The 18,718-nt window shown below is 39.7% G+C and overlaps 2 protein-coding genes across 2 annotated transcripts in view; both read left to right on the plus strand.

Moving 5' to 3' along the window:
- LOC116286501 (long-chain-fatty-acid--CoA ligase 1) overlaps positions 1-7,808 on the plus strand; it is a 62,777-nt gene extending 54,969 nt beyond the window's left edge. Inside the window, exons 18-23 of the mRNA XM_031693029.2 lie at positions 2,204-2,320; positions 2,769-2,822; positions 2,905-2,994; positions 3,451-3,552; positions 6,172-6,243; positions 6,891-7,808. Coding sequence (XP_031548889.2) covers positions 2,204-2,320; positions 2,769-2,822; positions 2,905-2,994; positions 3,451-3,552; positions 6,172-6,243; positions 6,891-7,070 — 615 coding nt within the window. The 3' untranslated portion in view covers positions 7,071-7,808. The remainder of the gene's footprint in view (positions 1-2,203; positions 2,321-2,768; positions 2,823-2,904; positions 2,995-3,450; positions 3,553-6,171; positions 6,244-6,890) is intronic.
- Positions 7,809-7,879: 71 nt separating this feature from the next.
- Positions 7,880-17,683, plus strand: LOC148911673 (putative ubiquitin carboxyl-terminal hydrolase MINDY-4). Its single transcript, XM_089028723.1, has 13 exons — positions 7,880-8,501; positions 9,253-9,308; positions 9,724-9,787; positions 10,587-10,738; positions 11,251-11,704; positions 12,290-12,354; positions 12,633-12,689; positions 12,913-12,949; positions 13,468-13,540; positions 13,649-13,710; positions 14,189-14,305; positions 15,051-15,139; positions 17,548-17,683. Exons 1-13 carry the CDS (start codon positions 8,439-8,441, stop codon positions 17,681-17,683), a joined length of 1,425 nt encoding a protein of 474 aa, XP_088884849.1. The 5' UTR covers positions 7,880-8,438.
- The last annotated feature ends 1,035 nt before the right edge of the window (positions 17,684-18,718 follow it).

Genomic DNA, 18,718 nt, shown 5'->3' on the forward strand with positions numbered 1-18,718 from the left:
CGTCGTGTTTTGTTTGACCATATGACTAAATGAAGGAGAGGACAAAGATGTTCCCAAGGAAATTGAAGAGTTAGAATCACACGACAGAGATAGTACTTCAACATTTTGAAGAGAATCCTGAGAAGAAGGATTAGGAAAAAGCGGTTGCGAAGAAATAACTTCTGAGGAGGAATCCTTTTGCAAAGAAGAACGCAAATCTGTAGGTTCCTGTACAACTTCAGTGATCACACCTGACTGAGATATATTTTCTGTCAACTCTTGAGACTCCTCTGGGAGAGAAAGAGCAGGATGTTGCGGAAAGTCCTGTCCTTCTGGACGATCTATATCGTAACGAGGGGGTTCAATAAGATCCTTCGAGCAAGCATAAGAATGGTGACCTTGCGCACCACAGCGGTTGCAGACACCTTTTAGGGGACATCTTGTATTTGAATGTCCCCACCAGTTGCATGAGAAGCAACATAAAGGTTGACTACGGTATCTAATATGAGCAATAAACGGGTCCAAAAGAACACTCGTAGGAATATGCTCATTTAATGTCACAAAAAGCCGTCTATCTCCAGTTTCGAAGCCAAGCTTGTCTAAATTTCTCACCACTTGATTTACGCTCCCATATTTTTCAAAGTATTCCTTGATGTCGTCATCCTCCACCTCACAAGGGAGGTTTGAAACCGTCACAACTTGTTGAGGTGATTCAACCCCATTGAAAAAGCAAAAACAGCCCCTAATATAGATTCCTTTCGTAAATAACTGTTCCCTTTGTCTATGAGATTCCTCCTTAAACGTTACTCTACAAGAATAACCTGTATTAGACACCTGAACACATTTTATGGCAGTACGCAATTCATTTCCAAGAACTTTTCCAATGGCCGCAATAATTTCATCCCTGGTGACCGGCTGTCTAAGTCTCTGTAATTGACGTGGAAGCCCTAATTCTAATGTATTTGGCCTATGTACAGAGAACATATTTGACCAAAAAATAATATACCAAAAATATTAATAATCAGTGCCCTTGAAGGAAATATTCCTAGGTTGTCGAAGTAGGACAAACCTAGGGAATAATCCAACAGGGGGAGGAGGATACAACTCCAGCTCTTGACTTCAGAAATCTTGATTCTTGAGTCTTGAGAATCTTGAGTCTTGAATCTTGAACTGTGAATCTCAGATCTTGGACTTGAATTTCTACACCGACTTGTAAAGAAAAACTTCACCAACTATCGGCAATCGTGAGCTTACTTGCAAAAGATGATTAACCCCTTGCTATGACCAGCATACTCAAAAATGTTGATTGTGACGCTGATGGCTTTGAACTCATACTCACTTCTTTCCATGTGGGATGTGCATCATGTAGTGAATTTGACCTATTTCAAAGTTTATCTGCTATACGCAGCAGATGGCTATTGACTGTCTAGTGTCTATTATGTCTATATGTACACAATAGATGTGTATATTCTGCATATCGCACCTCACTAGTAGCATACACACAGTCTACTCTACTGAATGACGTCAAAACGGTTGAAAAGTCGAACGACAAGGTCGACGTTTTGTCACCTAAAAGCAAGTATGGATATGGTGAAGAAACTTCACGGAAGAATAGCGTAATATGAGAAAAAAAAAAGAGCCATAGTTTAATGTGGCCCTTACTAGTTTCCAAATCCTTATATATTTTGGCACCCAATTTTGGTTAGACTACCTTTTTTTACGTTTATGGTTGTTTATAGTGTGAACGCTCTCGAAAACTGAGTTCGGATTGATCTCGAATCTAATCCAAACTAGATCGATTTAAAATGGACCTAGTGGGCACGAGCCCTAGAAAAGTCTATAATCATCTTTGTTATATACCAACTATCAAAGTCCATTTTTATCTTACTCCGATTGGGCGAGAGAATATCACGTGAACGTGAACAAGTTTCGATGTTTCCCTGGCAAGAGCTCTCAGGGGGCAACAATGTGTTGTTGGCCGGTAACAATACCTGAAGTGATTTTCACAGAAATTTACGTTTTTCTACGTTTTTCGAAATCAAATAATCAAAAAATCAAATAACTGCTTGTTTTTTCCTTTGACACTGGTATATAATAAAACACTTATTGACTGGAACCTCGGGAAAGCAATGTGTTTTGTGGTCCCGCGACGACGATGTTCCACCACAAAACACTGCTCCCCTCGTTCCCAGTCAATAAGTGTTAATTGTTCGATAATTTTTAGATCTGTGTGAAAGGACAAAACGTGTTCAAGGGCTACCTTGGGAATCCAGAAAAGAACGCTGAATGCTTTGATGATGGTGGGTGGTTCCATTCTGGGGACATCGGACAGTGGAATGAGGTAACAGCCCTTTAGCTTAACACTATCGAGTGGGGACTGGGCGCTTACTGGTTGCGCGAGGACTGGGAAACACCTTTTGGGTAGACAGTAGTCGCAGTACCATATAAACAGAAATTATAACAATTTAGATAAAAAGTACTGAAAAACAACAACAACAACAACAACAACAACAAAAAACAACAAATAGAGTGCAATCTCTTGTCATCAAGCCTTTCCGAAGAGGCATTTTAACCGGAAAGCACGCTGAAAACTGGAACGCAAAAAGAAAGACGGTCGCAGGATTTAGCAGCACTTCGCGCGCGCGTATGGCGTCAGCACTGTGCTCCGTTCACTAATAAAGCACAGTTTTCGACCAATCAGCGTACGCGTGATGTTAGTGCTGAAGAATATAGGTAAGCCAAAAGGATTATTAAAATAGTTTTACTTAATAATTCATTTTTATCTGCAGAATGGGACTTTAAAAATTATTGATCGCAAGAAACACATCTTCAAGCTCTCTCAGGTAAGTTTCTAGATAGTGAGCCAGCACCCCCGGATCTTTCAGTCTCGTGTACGACGTCTTTACTGGTTATAAATCGTTTCAGGGGGAGTACATAGCACCAGAGAAGATCCAAAATGCCTACCTACGAAGCCCTTACGTTGCACAAGTATTTGTACATGGGTACAGTCTAAAGGTAAAGTAATGGAAAAGTAATATATCTTCACTGAATACTCATTGTCACGTCGCAGTAATTACGTTATGCGGCCAAGTCTGCGAATGTTGTGTAATGAGGTAAACAGCGAAGAAGAGTAAAATGAAGACCCTCGTGTTCAGGATGGCGTGATGGTAAAACGCTTGCCTCTCATCTCTGAGATCCGGCCGGGGTTCAAATCGCAGTCGCCCCATGTGATCTGAGTTGATTGGTACTCTTTCTGACTCCGGGCGTTTTTTCCGCCTTTCTCTCAAACCGACTTAATTTGACTGATCCAAACTGGTTAGAGCTGTGCTCCGGGGTCATCCATAAACTGTATAGCGGCCGCCTAATTATAAGGTCCCCCCCCCCCCCCCCCGCCATTGCTTTAATTCAGTTCGACCCCGCTGTACGTACTTGCGGTGATGAATAGTTTACTATTAAGTTGTTTTTTTCCAGTCATGTATCGTCGGTGTCGTGGTTCCTGATCAAGAGATGCTGTTCGCCTTGGCAAAAAGTAAAGGGATTCAAGGAGACTTGAAACAGCTCTGCCAGAATCAGGTAAGATAGGCAGCTATATCACTTGTGGGGAAGGGGATTTATCAAGGGTAACAAATGCATGCGCGTAGAAGTTATTGGAGATGCGCTATTTTAAAGCGAGGCATTCGTGGTCAAGATTTTACGCGCGCTAAGGAAAACACAAACAAAACTCAGAAATTATGTTAATTAAAAAAATACTTTGAAATTTCTTCCTTACTTCGGGAGTAGGATTATGACTTTTTGAAAAATATAGCTCACTTCAGACAAAATCTTCAAGGGTTGTAGAAATCACATATAGCTCTTTGGTGTCCAAAGATTTCTTATAAACACTGACCAAAAAAAAAAAAAAAAAAATTTGCTCGCGCTTCAAGGAAGTCGTCTATCGTCAGGTAATCAGATGAAGACCAGAATAAGTTAAAGAAACTTTCTATAGAAAAGTTTGATTCAAAAATATTCTTTTGATACTCATAATTCATAGCCAATCAAATTTTGAGGTAATATTCGCGCGCGGGCGTGACAAGACGCGCGCTCACGTACGTAAACACAGCTTTTAACCATAGAAACGGCGCCTTCTTCCAGCTAGATTTAGCATGCTCAATGTGTTTAACTTCTATATCCTGTAGGGTGACTTAATTTTTGTTACTATTCTTCTTTCTATGTCAATCACAAGTTATCCAGTTTTCCGCAAACAGCCTCAAGTAGCTTGCGTCTTTTATCAAATTAACAGTACAACGAAGATATAAAACAAAACTGTCGTTTCTGTTGCTTTTAAAGCTATTTTATTATAAATAAAACAAGGCTTACAATAAGGTATATAAGGTATATTGCTTAGTATCTTAAATGTTTTTGGTTTTCAGAGAACAGGTGTTACGGATTTCAAGTCAGTCTCCAAACAGCATAGCATAGCTGTCAGATAAAAATGGAGATTGATTAAGTAAAAGAATATAAAAGTATGAGTATTGAGGTTTTCTTTCTAAATTATATCTTCACTTTTCAAATGTTCTTAAAAGGCTACGTTTGTTGTGTTGAGCAACCATTGATAGCCAACAATGTCAGGCGGATAAGACCCCCTACTTTTGCTTCAGAATGTGCTACTTTAAACCACTTCAACTAGTATTGTTACTAAAGCAAAGCTGGAGCTGGTCAAATACTTTGCTAGTAGCTAGCAGCAGACTTTCCATGCAGGAATATGGTAGACTAGAAGCTCTTTCTTCATCTCTATGCGTGGCCACCATCCGCACCCTCCATTAGTCTTGGCCAACATTATCTACCATCATTGTCGTGGCAGGAAGCCAGGGATCGTAGTCTTGGCCAACATCATCTACCATCATTGTCGTGGCTGGAAGCCAGGGATTGTCGTGGCAGGAAGCCAGGGATCGTAGTCTTGGCCAACATCATCTACCATCATTGTCGTGGCAGGAGGGATCGTAGTCTTGGCCAACATTATCTACCATCATTCATCATGCCAGATGTTACTCCATCTGAGCTGCTATCTTCGAGTCCATTTTCATATCCTTTATCCAAAGAGGAAGATGAAAACTCCTCCTCGTCCATCGATTCCATTGCTGTTGGAACCACTGAATCGTTGTTCCTATAGTCCATCACCAGAGGCCACGCCCAGTCAAGTTCCTGCTCGGCTGCTCTTAATTCTTCCTCACTCCTGTCCTCATTGAAATAGTAATCAGCCAGAGCTTGGAAGGTCACATCCAGTTCTTCAGCAGTCCTTACATGCTGTAGACCAAAAATTCTTGGAGTTGGTACCTGTAACATGTCTCCGTCTTCTTCCACTTCTGACTCTTCAGATTCTTCTTCTGAAATATCTGCTTCAGCTGGGGCGTCTACTTTCATTCTCTCTTGAACGCAAGTGTCTTTGATCTCGGGGTATTCATTCAGTTCTACAGGTTTGCCCAACTGATTGCTATGACTTTTAGTCGTCGATTCCGACGTTGAAGGTGACTGTGCTCTTTCATTCTTAGAATCTGCGATTTTCGATTCATTTTGACGAGCCGTGATTTTCTGGTTCGTATCCTCTGTTAAGATCTTTGCAACATCTTCAAACAAGCTTTTGGTTCCATTTCTGTAATATCTATAAGCCACGTATCCTGCAGCGGCTACTCCTCCTATTGCAAGGCTTCCCAATAACACATTCTTAGCTGAAAACATGTTGATTTGATTCTAAGCGCGCTCTTCTCAAAACGTTTTGCAACTTGATGAAATCAATTAGTTGTATCTTCTTTGTGACGTAATTGATTAATTTATTGTGACGTCACTTAATTAAGAAATAATCAAGATTAATAAACATTTAATCGTAATTTGAAAATAATGAATAAATTAATGAATTTGTTTTTTTTAGTAAACGAAAAATTCTTTCTTTTTTCCCATCAATCCATCCATCCATCCATTCATCCATCCATTCTTTCTTATTTAATAATGATAATAATAACAATAATAATGATAGTAATAATAATAATAATGATAATAATTGGTCTTTATTAACTATATCATAAAAAGCATACAAGACATACAAATATATATGAATAAATAGTAATAATAATATATAACACTATGATAATTTACATATAATTTTTTAATAAAATTTCATTAATTTATATATATATATATATATATATTATGTTAAAGACAATACGTAAGCTGATCCATGATGACATGTTGACTAGAGGCAAGGACGCGAAGCTCAACTCCTTAGAACAGGCAAGTCTTTAAAAAAAGCTCGCACTCACCCCTCTCCGTACTTTTTGCAGGAGCAAGTGTATTGTTCGTCATTGTTCAGACGAAAGAAAGGGTGACTATTTTAAGCTGTGAATTTATTTCACGTCGATCACCCAAAGAGTGAATACTGGTACTCAGTTTCCCGGGCCAGAGCGCGTTCGACTCCAGATCGATTTGGAATTTGAAAGATTTTACGGGGGAAGAAAACGAAGAGAAAAACCATCTAAGCATAAAAGAAAACGAATAATAGAGTTTTTGCATCATGACTTGACGGCAGACATATTGGATGGCAGGAACAATACATTCCTTTCACACATGAAAAATAATTCAATTCCCAAAGAGCAAAAGGATTTTATTGTTCTGCTGTCTAGCCACAGGCAGCCCAAGCTGAATTATGAGCGTGGGCACGTGATGGTGCAAAACCTTAGGTGAGTCTCTATTCTAAAGCAACCCCGCATTACATGGGATGACAGGTCCGAGGATCGAACCATAACCACAGCTGTCCGTAAGAGATGACACACTAGCAACGCGCATCACCTATGGCTCCTAACCCTGCTTATTTCCATTACTCATTGATTTTTTAACAGAAAATCTCGATATAAACCACAGAAGTATGTTTCGTTTTCCAGGTTAAAGCAATCTATCTGAGCCCAAACTCGTTTACCATCGAAGAAGGACTCGTAACACCGACAATGAAAGTAAAGCGACAAGCAATGGCGGCTTATTTTGATGTCAAAATCCAGCAGCTCTACGATGAATTGGAAGCTGGGCAGATAAAGAAAAACCTTGGGGAAAGGAAAGGATGGTAGAGGGACGAGAAAACGACTACTGGATGATGTATCTATTTTAGAGAAGACTGGTATCCAACGCCTATCGCATAGAATTGTGGGATTTACTTTCGATTTCTGGATGATTCCTACCCAAGATCCCATGCCATATGAATCCGTAATCAGTCTCTTTTGAATTTTGAAGGATTTTCATGATTTCCTATTCGAGACCAAGTGCAATTCTCTTGAGAATGAAATTCTTTGTTTGAATTACATCCATATTCGTGTGTCTTCTTGTGCACAAACATTTAACAAAGAAATTATACTGTAAGGGAATGGCACGTGGTCTGAAATGCAAAATGGAAACAAAACACACACACACACACACACAAAAAAAAAAAAAAAAAAAAAAAAAAGGAAGAAAAAAAGAAAAGAAAAGAACAGGAAAAAGGGATTACAGTACTTCTCTATAGCGAGATGTGAGATGTAGGGCAGTACGATACCATGACATAGGAAGCCCATCATGTAGTGTAGGATGATCATGCAAAATTGATGTAATTTTTAGTATAGACTATATAGAAAATTGGCGTCAAACAGATGGGAATGGAATCGTTCATATACCTATATTATATATAAACTGATACTTATTTACATGTAACACATGATAGTAACCGTAAGCCATATTTTTGGGCTGAATTCAGTACGTTGTGAAAGTTGTGTTCATAGTTGTAGTTTGATGGTTTATACGAACCAGTGAAAAAATAAAAAGTTGTAAAAGTGTGGTTTGTTCAGTAATATAACATTTATTGTGATATGTCAAGAAAAAAAGGTCTACAACAGCCGACGGATCCAGGAATCAAAGAAAGGGTTAGCCAGAAAAAAGGGTGGGCCGGAAAACTTGTCAGAAAACCTACATTATCGTATGCGAAAAAAAAAACACACATCACTTAAGGAGGTAGGGGGGAAGGCTTGGGCCACTCCCAAATCCGCCCCTGTAAAAACTTAAAATAGGTGAGGGTGCACGAATTACCATTCATATATATTGAATTAACAATGTGAGCTCTCATCACTTGTAAATTAATAAAGTGAAGAGGAATAAAATCTTGAAGAAAGAAAAAAGAAAAGGAAAGAACATAAAACGAGAAGACAATTGAATTTCATACTCTTATTGGGCTTCCTGTGTTTTATGAGTCAAGCACTGTCTCAGCGGTCTCCCCCTAAATGCAAAACATTTTCTAACTGTTTTTGTTTTTGTTTGACTCGCATTTTATCAAATTTTATCCAAAGAAAGCTTCAAAACTATTCAGAATCAAAACTCCTACGATCAATTATGATATTTTTACCTAGCCTGAGCTGCTGGAGTCAAAGGAAGTTTTAATTAAGCGGCTTTTAGTCGAGCGTTTGGTTTGAATGATGGCGGACGATGTTGAATCTTTGACGGCTTCTCTTGTGCGAGAATATCTCAGCAGAAAGGTAAAAAAACACACTCTTCTAATTGTGATAAACAGTTTATTATACCTAAGTTTTATTTTTTGGAAGATATTTAGCATTTCTGGAGAAAAAAGATACTTTTTAACACTCCTAGCAACTGTCGCCTTGGTAATGTGTTTATAAACCTTGTGTGTCTTTGTAAGACCGTTATCTCCTGTTTAAGCTTATATAAATAACCTTTTTATATAAATTATCGATTATGAAGGTTAACTTTTCATGCGAGCAAATACTAATTTTGGTTTTTGATTACTGCTTTTGACCAGCAGAGCTCTCCCAATTTTTCAAGTAACAGTGATATTTTTTTCTGTTGAGAAATTTGCCTTCGTAAGACTTTAAAAGCTTTCTGAGCTCACTGGAAATCTGTGTTGTCTGTGTTATTGTCTAAGTCTAGATGCATAATGAACTTTATTTGGTCACATACAAGTTACATAATAGTTAATTATGATTTATTCATTATAACTTATATTCCACATTACTCAATATTGTGACTTTCTATTGCACATAAAACTGTAAGCTTATTATGTACTTATTAAGTGAGTGGGAGGGCTGTATGGGAAAATATTTGGCTTGAGGTGATGCCGTACGGACCGAGCTTTGAGAAATGGAACTTCCTGGGGTAGAGGGTGTCTGAAAAAATGCCTCTGTGTGGGGGGGGGGGTACATTCTAAGAAAGCTACCCAGAGATGGTCACAACGATGTACCTATACATGTACTGTATGATATCATTCAACAGGGATTGAAAAATTCCTTGGCAGTGTTGGACCAGGAGATGCCCAGAGATGAGCATAGGTAAGAAAGGACTTTTGACTGTCAAACGTGATATCACACATTGATAACCACCTGCATCTCTACAATATGGAAACTTCAGATAATTATACACCTTTCTCATTATGGCTGATAAGTGCATAAAAACGAGGTCACCCAGTCATTAGTCCAATACAATAAAAGACACAGAAGCACATGAAATGCATATATAGAAGTTGACCTTTTGTTTTGACCTGAATTGTGCTATCCACCTTTATTTTGAATGAGCAGCCTTGCTCAACCTTGCAAATTGAGTGGGTGGCTTTCGTGCGCTCATCAGCCAATATGACAACAGTGTATTATTCATTAATTTAAAGTTCTTAGTAGAATGCTTCAGAAAATATTGATTGTCTTGCATCCAGTAAACGGATATGACGATCATTACCTTTAATTTGCACAGTGTCAGTAACAGAGCTCAACTAGCAAAGGAGATTCATATTGAGAGATTGATGAAGAAAAACAAGGTAAGCTCAATAGTTCCCTTCACAGTTCTATGCTCCATCTCGAAAGGTAGCCATACATTTGCATCGAAGTGAGACGAACGGTGAGCTTGCAATGATAGAGGCATGTGAATAATTGTCCAAGGTGTTAAAAAAGGTCTCTATCATTGTAAGCTCACCGTTCATCTCGCTACTATGCAAAGGCACTTCTACCTTTCAAGATGGCGCAGGGAACTGTGAAGGGGACTATTGGTGAAAATGTCTGTCTTCTGTGCATTAGATTGTGGTTTGAGTCCCAGACCAGTCAAACACTCAGGGTCTTAAAATAACTTGGAGAAGTTGCTGCCTTTGTAATAAATTAACAATTGGTTAGACCTTTACTTGGTTTGAATGGCCATGCTGATGGTGGTCCTATGAGCCGCAACCATAATAAGCTAGAGACATTAAAAAGGACCAAGAAAATATCACTAATTTAACTGTCAAGTGCTATCCTCTATTTTATTGTTTATTTATACAAACTAATTACAAGATTTCTGTGAGGTAGGAAATTGTATTTATATAGTTTTGGATGCTTCTTAATTTGGGAAGCGCAGGTGCTGTGCATTGCTAAGGTGTTGCCTTTCACCTCCGGTCAAGGATTTAATCCAAGAACTAACTCCGCATCAGACTTGCTCTACTTTGAGGGTTTCCCCCCAGTTTTCCTCCCTCCACAGGAATCATTTTCTAAATGACAATTTGATAATGGAAAAGCCCCACAGGTTTGTTAGCTACAGACTCTATAAAGTAATAAAGTACTAAGACATAGGTGTCTTTTTCCATTTAGGAACATACTATCGTCTATCGTACCATGTTAGAGGTGATAGTACAGTACTTCAGGGAGAAAGGGCTCTCATCATCTACCACTAATGTTGCCAAGAAGGATGCAACAGTACCTGATACTAGTCGTCCATCCACGGCAGGGTTTAAATCTGCAAGGTATATGAGTACTTTATTATACAGTAATAAGAACAAGTTACACTGGGGGAGGTGTGAGCGTGAACAGAGAGGGTTGATAGATGGTACCCACCCTATCCCCAGCAGGGGTCAGGTCTACAAGGTATAACAGTAGAACAAGTCACCCTGGGGGAGGGGTGCACAGGGAGGGGTTAATAGATGGTACCCACCCTATCCCCAGCAGGGGTCAGGTCTACAAGGTATAACAGTAGAACAAGTCACCCTGGGGGAGGGGTGAGCAGGGAGGGGTTAATAGATGGTACCACCCTATCCCCAGCAGAGGTCAGATCTATAAGGTATAACAGTAGAACAAGTCACCCTAGGGGAGGGGTGCACAGGGAGGGGTTAATAGATGGTACCACCCTATCCCGAACAGGGGTCAGATCTACAAGGTATGACAGTAGAACGAGTCACCCCAGGGGAGGGGTGCCCAGGGAGGGGTAAAAAGAATTATAAGTTCTCTTTTTAAATCTTTTTTTTTCTTTTTCAATCAGAGAAAGGAGATTGTCTGCTGATAAAAACAGGAAAGTTAATAAGCCATCGGAATTAACAGAGAATTTTTCTGAAGACAAACTAGACTACATTGATCTTCTGCAGAGACTTGAAAAGTCCGAGAGGGTCTCCAAGGAAAGAGAAATAAAAGATGTGGTCCATATATCTTCCATTCCATTAACAGAGAATATCGATATCCCTCCTGCCAAAGAAACAGCATCAAGTAGTTTTACCCCCTCAAAGACTCATCGGAGTAGAACACGCAGTGCAGGCCTGGCAGGTCCTGTCGTTAGTTCTGGTCTTGCTGGAATGAGAGGGAAAAGACCAGGTCATACCAAAAGACAGACATCAGAACTGGCAATTACTGGGCATAAATTCCAGGCAGTTAAAACATCCTCTGATGATGTCAGTTTTAAGAGGCATATGGACACCTTAAACAAAGATGATATTTTATCAGTATGTAGATTTCATGATCTCAAATACTTAAATATACCTTGACAGTGTCACTATTAGTTAGCTAGTTGTGTGTTGCGGCCACCTTAAAAAAGGGTTGTATATGTAGTCATTGCCACTTATGACCCCATCCATTGTGCATACCTGGTTTCTCTCTAAACCATGTAGACTTTTACCATTGATTGAAATGAAGCACTGATGGAAAAGGGGTGGGCTTCATAGAAATAAAATAAATTAAGGATTTATATACAAAGAAATATATGTAGCAATGTTTGATGTTGAGTGTATGATGTCACAGACTCCAAAAAATAATCGGAAAAATACCATACTTTTGTCCTGAATATCGAGAAAACACTTCATACAGTGATTATTGGACCTTTAAAGAGTATTCTTAGGAAGTTACAGCTGAATCCAAGTTTGAGCGATTTTTATCAGAGTAGCACTTTAAATATATCAAATCCTTTCACAATCCTTGGAAATACCATTTTCTTTGTCCATAGGCTTTAAGGTTAGGGTTAGGGTTAATTATAAGTTTGTTAATTCGACACAATGTCTGTCGTCATTCAAATTTCTTTAATTTTTTTTCAGAGTGAAAAAGAAGAAAACACAAGAGTTTTATCTGCAAGAAAAGAAGTACAGAATCATATATTTAAGTAAGTGCCCCATAACAATTATTGCATTGGCATTCAAACACATACTTAAGTTTGTATCCCACCTTCAACAGAGTTGAAACATCTAGTTCCAGAAATTATCCTACCCCCCATGGAGGCATTTTTTCAGACCCCGCCCTGTCCCTCGTAAATTCCAATTTTCTTCCATACGAACTTCATAATTCTGTTCTTTCTCTGACCCCTACCCCTTGTAAATTTCAAATTTCTCTGTCGGGGGTATGGATAATTTCTGGAACTACACAATGCATTTTTTCCCTTAGCAAAAGCAGTCCTATTTCAGACAAGATTGACAAGGTTAAAAAGACTGCAACTTCAAGGTAAAATATGAAGAATGAAGAATAATGTTAAATAATATTAGTAAAAATACACAGGTGATTATTGAAAATCTTGCACGCTGATTGGTCAAGAAACTCACACTATCACTTGTGTCACATTGGAGAGAGGCTGCTCATTATTAATGGGGCGTACACCACCTCTGCTTCCCTATCATATTTATCTGCAATATATTATTTATTTATTACTATTATTATTCTATTTCAGACCAGGTTCATCTGTAGGTTCTAGGAAAAACCAACAAGTAAGGAGAAAATATTGAATTATTGGTGCATTCAGTAGTAAACAACCAAGATGATATATGATATAATTATATACAAGATTAGATAATTATATAACATGCTCATCTACCGGCCTCCTACTACAGTATAACGTTTTTACTGCTCAGTTTTGCCGTCACATTATATTTTAAATACTAATGCATTCTTTGAGGCTTCTCTGTATACCAGAAAATAAAAATCAGGTACTTCCTATTTTTGGACCACTGCTTTGATGCGAACCTTGTGCATTACTCTCAAGTAAAAATGCAAAAATATATGACACAAACATCATGTTGAACTGCTATATACCATTATTTCTTTTGTGCATGCCATGCGATTGGAAAGTGATACAATTACTAGTATTAAAATAGGAAACTGCCTGTTTCCTATTACTGCACCATTAAGGTGCGGTGCCTATGCAATATGTGGCCTCTTTCTTTCTCTAGTACCTGCACATTGTATTGCAGGGCTGACTTTATCATTATGTTATGTTTCCTTTCAGCAGCAGAAAGAGGAGCTAGTGTTTGAAGACATTGATGACGATCTTGATGACAGTATTGCACAACTGTCTCTTGGTAAGAACTGAAGTACATAGTCATAATGTTGATTGTAATCATCCTAATAATATACTAATAGATATCTGAATGAATCATAATATCCTAATAATATCTCTTTTGTTGTAGGTACAACGCATGCTCTAACGGCAGACTTTGAAAGCAAACCAATATCATTGGAACAGGCTATGGTAAGAGGAAATAAATGAATGGGATTAATTAAAAAGAATTAAAAAGAAGTAATGGGATTCAATCAATAGACTCAAAAAACACATAAAAGGAACATGTTCAGTCCCTGAACTGAAAATAGGAATAAATGGGAATGAATAAGGATGAATGGGAATGAATAAGGATGAATGGGATTGAATAAAATAAAATGATAGTAGTCAGGAATTGAAATTGGACGTCAAAACATCAGTATATGGTAAGCGATTAGAAGTGAATGGAAATGGGAAGAAGGAAATGGAACAGAATAAATGGGGTTAAATAGAATAAAAGAAAAAAAGCAATAAGATTTAAGTTGACTCTACAGGGTAAAGAAAATAAGTAAATGGGAAATTAAGAAATAAGAAATTATTGATGATGGGCAAGTGCACTGCTACGCCCCGATACTTCACATTGCTTTAATATTCATTATTTATTAAAATAATTATTTGTATTTATATACAGGCTCTCAAGAACCTTATCTTTGGTTCAGCCAAAAGTTGTTTTAACCAGGAATGGAGACAACAGAGTTTTAACTTCTGTGATCATTATGGCTTGGAGTATGGAATTGTACAGCACAAGGTATTTAAACATTGTAATTTACTTTAAAAATTGCATTTTATCCCCCATTACAAAAAATACAGCCAATCAGAATCCAGGAAAGTTGTATATTCGGCAGTATTTGGTTCTTCCCATCAGGCAATGCAGCCTAGGTATTTCCAATGGCGTGAGATAAGATTCTTTTTGTAAATGCTTTCTCATGCCACATCGTGGAATATTCCACTTGTCACTTGAATACTCTTGTGATCAACTTTCAAATCCAATTCCATCATTGAATGATGGCTGCAGGGGTTTGTCACATGTAGCTTGTTAGCCGTCAGCTATTGAATGCTATTCTTTTTGAAACAAGGACCACTAAAAATGTCTATACTACAAAACATTAGGCGAGAGTACATTGGCATACAGGGGGAGGGGGTTCAGAAAATCAGTGTGAAAAAGGAAGAGATAACTAGATAAAAACTAGTGTGAGCTGTGTCGGTGTTTCTAATGAAACAGTAATGATAAAAGGTAAATTATACACTGTGAAAGGATGAAAAAACTTACTGACGTTTCGGACGCTAGTCCTTTGTCGCTAGTCCTTCATTTACTCCAATGAAGGACTAGCGTCCGAAATGTCAGAAAGATTTTTCATCTTTTCACGATGTATAATTTACCTTTTTATCATTAGTGTTAAAAAAAGGGGCAAGATAATTAGGGGGATTAAAATCTACAATTTCAAGAACTTTGTTAAATATTATTATATACTCATGACTCTTGGATGTCACAGGGTGGACCTTGTGGTGTTCTTGCTGCCGTGCAAGCATTTGTCCTTAAAAATCTTCTGTTTGGAGAACAAAGAAAATCAGATTCAAGAAGGTATTGTAGTCATGATGGTTATGCACAGTGATGAAAATCTTTATCTTATCCACCCTCATATCATTTGTAACCGGCGGCAAGGCGCTCAGCTATGAATTCAGATTGCAAGTGGTTTTTGACAAAAAAATTATGGAAAAATTCACACAATACAACTTGGACAAACTGCAAGCCAAATGGTGGCAGTTTGCAAAAAATTCTTCCTTTGAATCTTGTTGGTGTAGTAGACAGTAATGACCCCAAAATGGATGAACATCATGTCTCTTCCTTCCGAAATTATGGGCATTTGTTTTGCCCATACAGATAAGCTATTCCTCTGTCATCACTCTTTATCTTTGGCTGTAGACATCAACTATGGAAAGTGTAAGTGCTATTCAGCTGGGGGGGGGGGGGGGGGGGAATCCAAGAGAATCAATGACAAAAACAGTCCATTAATCATGTGAAGTCTCCATACCAAGCTTGGACATGGAAAACTGTTATAAGGTACCAGTGATAAAGACTTTACATCGTAGAGAATTCCTTGTCTTGATATGTGCAACGTCTTCAAGAACTTTTAACTACACTGATTTAAAGCTTAGTTGGGCCCTATTTTATATGGGAAAACCTGCATTCTTAAGACCTTACACATCCTAACGCAATATTTGGCACGCCCTAGGGCGCAAACAGGATGTCCCAAACACGAACTTACGTAAGCAAGCGCCAAACTAGGCATGGACTCACTGTAATGTAATTACGTACGGAAATTATTCTTGGCTTACGCCTTTTCCACGCAAACAGTTAACTAAAGAATTACATTCCTATTGTGTAACACGAGGCATTCCTAATTAAAAATATAGATTTATGACTAAATAAGTTACTGTCCAAAATAGTGTCTTTTGACCTCTGTCACACTTGCCCCTCCTTTTGTTTGCTTCGTCCTCTCGAGCAAAGTCAGGAACATGATACGCAGGTGGACTTCGTCAGTGCCTGAAGTGCGGACTGGTTGGAACGATTATAGAGGTTGCTGTGTTGGCCGGCCGTTGTCCTTGTGGAACCGTCGGAGTACAGGTGCAGCCAGTTCTTCCTCCACACGCATCGTCACTATCATTCAATCAGGTTCAGCTGGTTCTGTCATGGGTGTGAAAGGCGATTGTCTTCCAATGTCCGCTTCTTCATCTAGATTCTGGCGTGCAGTACACATGTTTGTCTAACCTGTCAGCTTGCTTGTGATCGTCCTCAGTATCTCTCCAGCAGTTGGTCTTGGACACCGGTGCACTTGCATTTCTCTGGTACTAACCTTTGATCTCCTCCATTCCATCAGCTCTTCAACACATAGTATTGTTGTCTCTTCGTTCAACGATTTTGTCCATTGGTTGTCCATTTATCTTGAATCTGGGTTTCTTCTGGTTTCTTTTCTTCCTCTGACTTTACGGTTGTGCGAAGGAGTCCTCGCTCCCAACTTGTATGGTTCGGCCAGTGCTGCCCTTCTGTCATGATCCTTCTTCTGACGGTAGCAGCTTCCTTCAAGTTGTGTCACAGTGGTATAAGCTTCTCGAGAGAGTCCTGGTGCTTGTAATCCATGCTGGTGGGTTGTCCTACTGTCACTTGTCTTGTCATCATCATGAAGTAGAATGTCAAAGGTAGCTTTGCATCTCACCAAACATCATAAAGGGTGAGTATCTATCGTTGCATGTGGCGTACATCCTTATAGGCGTAACATAACTCTTTCAGAAGGGTGTTCAGCGGGGCCACCTTCTTTTCTTTCTGCTGGTAAGTTTCTTAGAAGCTCATGTCGTGTACGCGTTGGAAATCTTCGCACTGCCCATTTCCTTGAGATGATAGGGGGTTGTCCTTGACTTCTTAATTCCATACACTGCACACAACTCCTTGACTAGTTCTGCCTCAAATGACTTGCCTTGGTCTATGTCATTCTTCGGGGGATTTCCATACACAAGGAACCATGTCTTTACTCAGGGTCTTTGACTACGCGTTTGTCGCTTTCTGATCACGGGGTTGTACAGCAACTGAAACTTTGTGGAACACATCTGTACACGAGGACATTTTCTCTTTCCTTTCCATCGTGCAGGCTCAAGCAAGGTAAAATCCATCGCTATCACTTCCAATGGCCTTGTACGTAGGCGCCCATCGCGTCTTGACTGGAATGTAGGTTCCTTTGGCAATGACACATCTTTCACATTTGAAGAATCCTTGCTTCCGATATCCCTTGCATACCGGGCCACCAAATCTTTTCCTCAAGAGTGTCTGCCTGTCTGTTCCTTGATGTCCACATGATCTGCGCTTGCTCACCCCTTCATATTGTGATTTCATTGGAGTGGGAATTGCAGTAACCGAGCTCACTTTCCCCTTGTCCGCTCTCCTGTACCGCGTAAGACACTTCCAATGGCTAAATGATTTCCCTCAATCTGTTCCAGTGATAATCAACTTCCTTATCCCTTGTCTCTTTGTTGCTATGCCTTTTTACCCTTGCCCGACGTCCAAGGTTTTCGTATGGAGGAGACGACTGATGCATGGGTTCCTCCTGGCTGTCGTTCGTTGGATCTCTTGTGAGAGGTGTGTGGTTTGGAATGAGGTTGCTGCTCTCCCTCCAGCGCCCTTGTCTCTGTGTTTGCTTATGAACGCTGGATACCACAATGTTTGCCTACGTACCTTCTTCTGGTAGGTCTGTAGTATTGGTAGTAGGCAGGGTCAACTTCTACTTCAAACTGTGGTTTGGTTCTTGTTCATCTCGGTTGATAGCGACTTTAGGAGGCATCTGCATTCTGTTTGACTTCGCATGTGCGATCTTTGATGGTGAAGTTGAAGTTTGCTACTCTGCAGCCCACCTCTGCTCCAACAGCTTTCAGCCTACTCTTTGACTGTGGTATGTCAGCGGGTTGTGCTGTGTAACGACAACTTTCGATCCCAGCAGGTACTTCCCCTGAACTTCTCACATACAGCCCCTTCAAGGCTAGTAGTTCCCAGCTTCCTCCTTGATGAGTAGTTTCTCCATGTTTCCGCTCCGCTCTCCACCTCTCAGGCCTCGGCTGGCATAAGCGAATCACTTTGACTCTTCCTGTCCTGTTCTTGGGACAGCACGGCTCCCAACCTTCGTTGGACGCATTTCCGTCTCCTAGGATGAAGGTCTTGGTGTTTCCCCGGGGTAGGCCGCACTGGTGCTGAGGTTGTAGATTCTTTAACCACTTGTTGAAGCTCTTTTGCACTTCTTCTTTTCCACAGTAACGGCCAATCTGCTTCCGGGTGGTCTTGTTACTTCCTTTCCTCCTTTCCTCCGCTCCCAGCTCAGCACACTAACTTGTGCATCGGGGGGCCTGCCCATTTTGACGACTGGGGACAAATCATCTGTGTTGACGCGAAACCAAGGAAGATCGCAGATCCGGCGCACTGTCTGGGGGACTGCCACTCGTTAACTGCCTTTGTCTTTTCAGGGTCTGTCTCTACATCCGTCAGCAAGACATCGTGCCCCATTAAGGACACCCCGATCTCTGAAGAGTGACACTTTGGTTGGTTCAACCTTTAATCCATGATGCTTCATCTTACTGAATACCGTTTCCAACCGCTCAGATGTTCTTCAATGGTGGGATG

Source organism: Actinia tenebrosa, unplaced genomic scaffold (genome assembly GCF_029948245.1).
Source record: "Actinia tenebrosa isolate PJP-AT-01 unplaced genomic scaffold, QUT_ActTen_1.0 PGA_scaffold13__45_contigs__length_12533684, whole genome shotgun sequence".
NCBI lineage: Eukaryota > Metazoa > Cnidaria > Anthozoa > Actiniaria > Actiniidae > Actinia > Actinia tenebrosa.

Coding starts and splice junctions, on each gene's coding strand:
- LOC148911673 (XM_089028723.1), top strand. CDS start 8,439: ATGATGGCGGACGATGTTGAATCTTTGACGGCTTCTCTTGTGCGAGAA. Junction 9,788..10,586: donor GATTGATGAAGAAAAACAAG/GTAAGCTCAATA, acceptor TTTTCCATTTAG/GAACATACTATCGTCTATCG. Junction 15,140..17,547: donor AGAAAATCAGATTCAAGAAG/GTATTGTAGTCA, acceptor AATCTGTTCCAG/TGATAATCAACTTCCTTATC.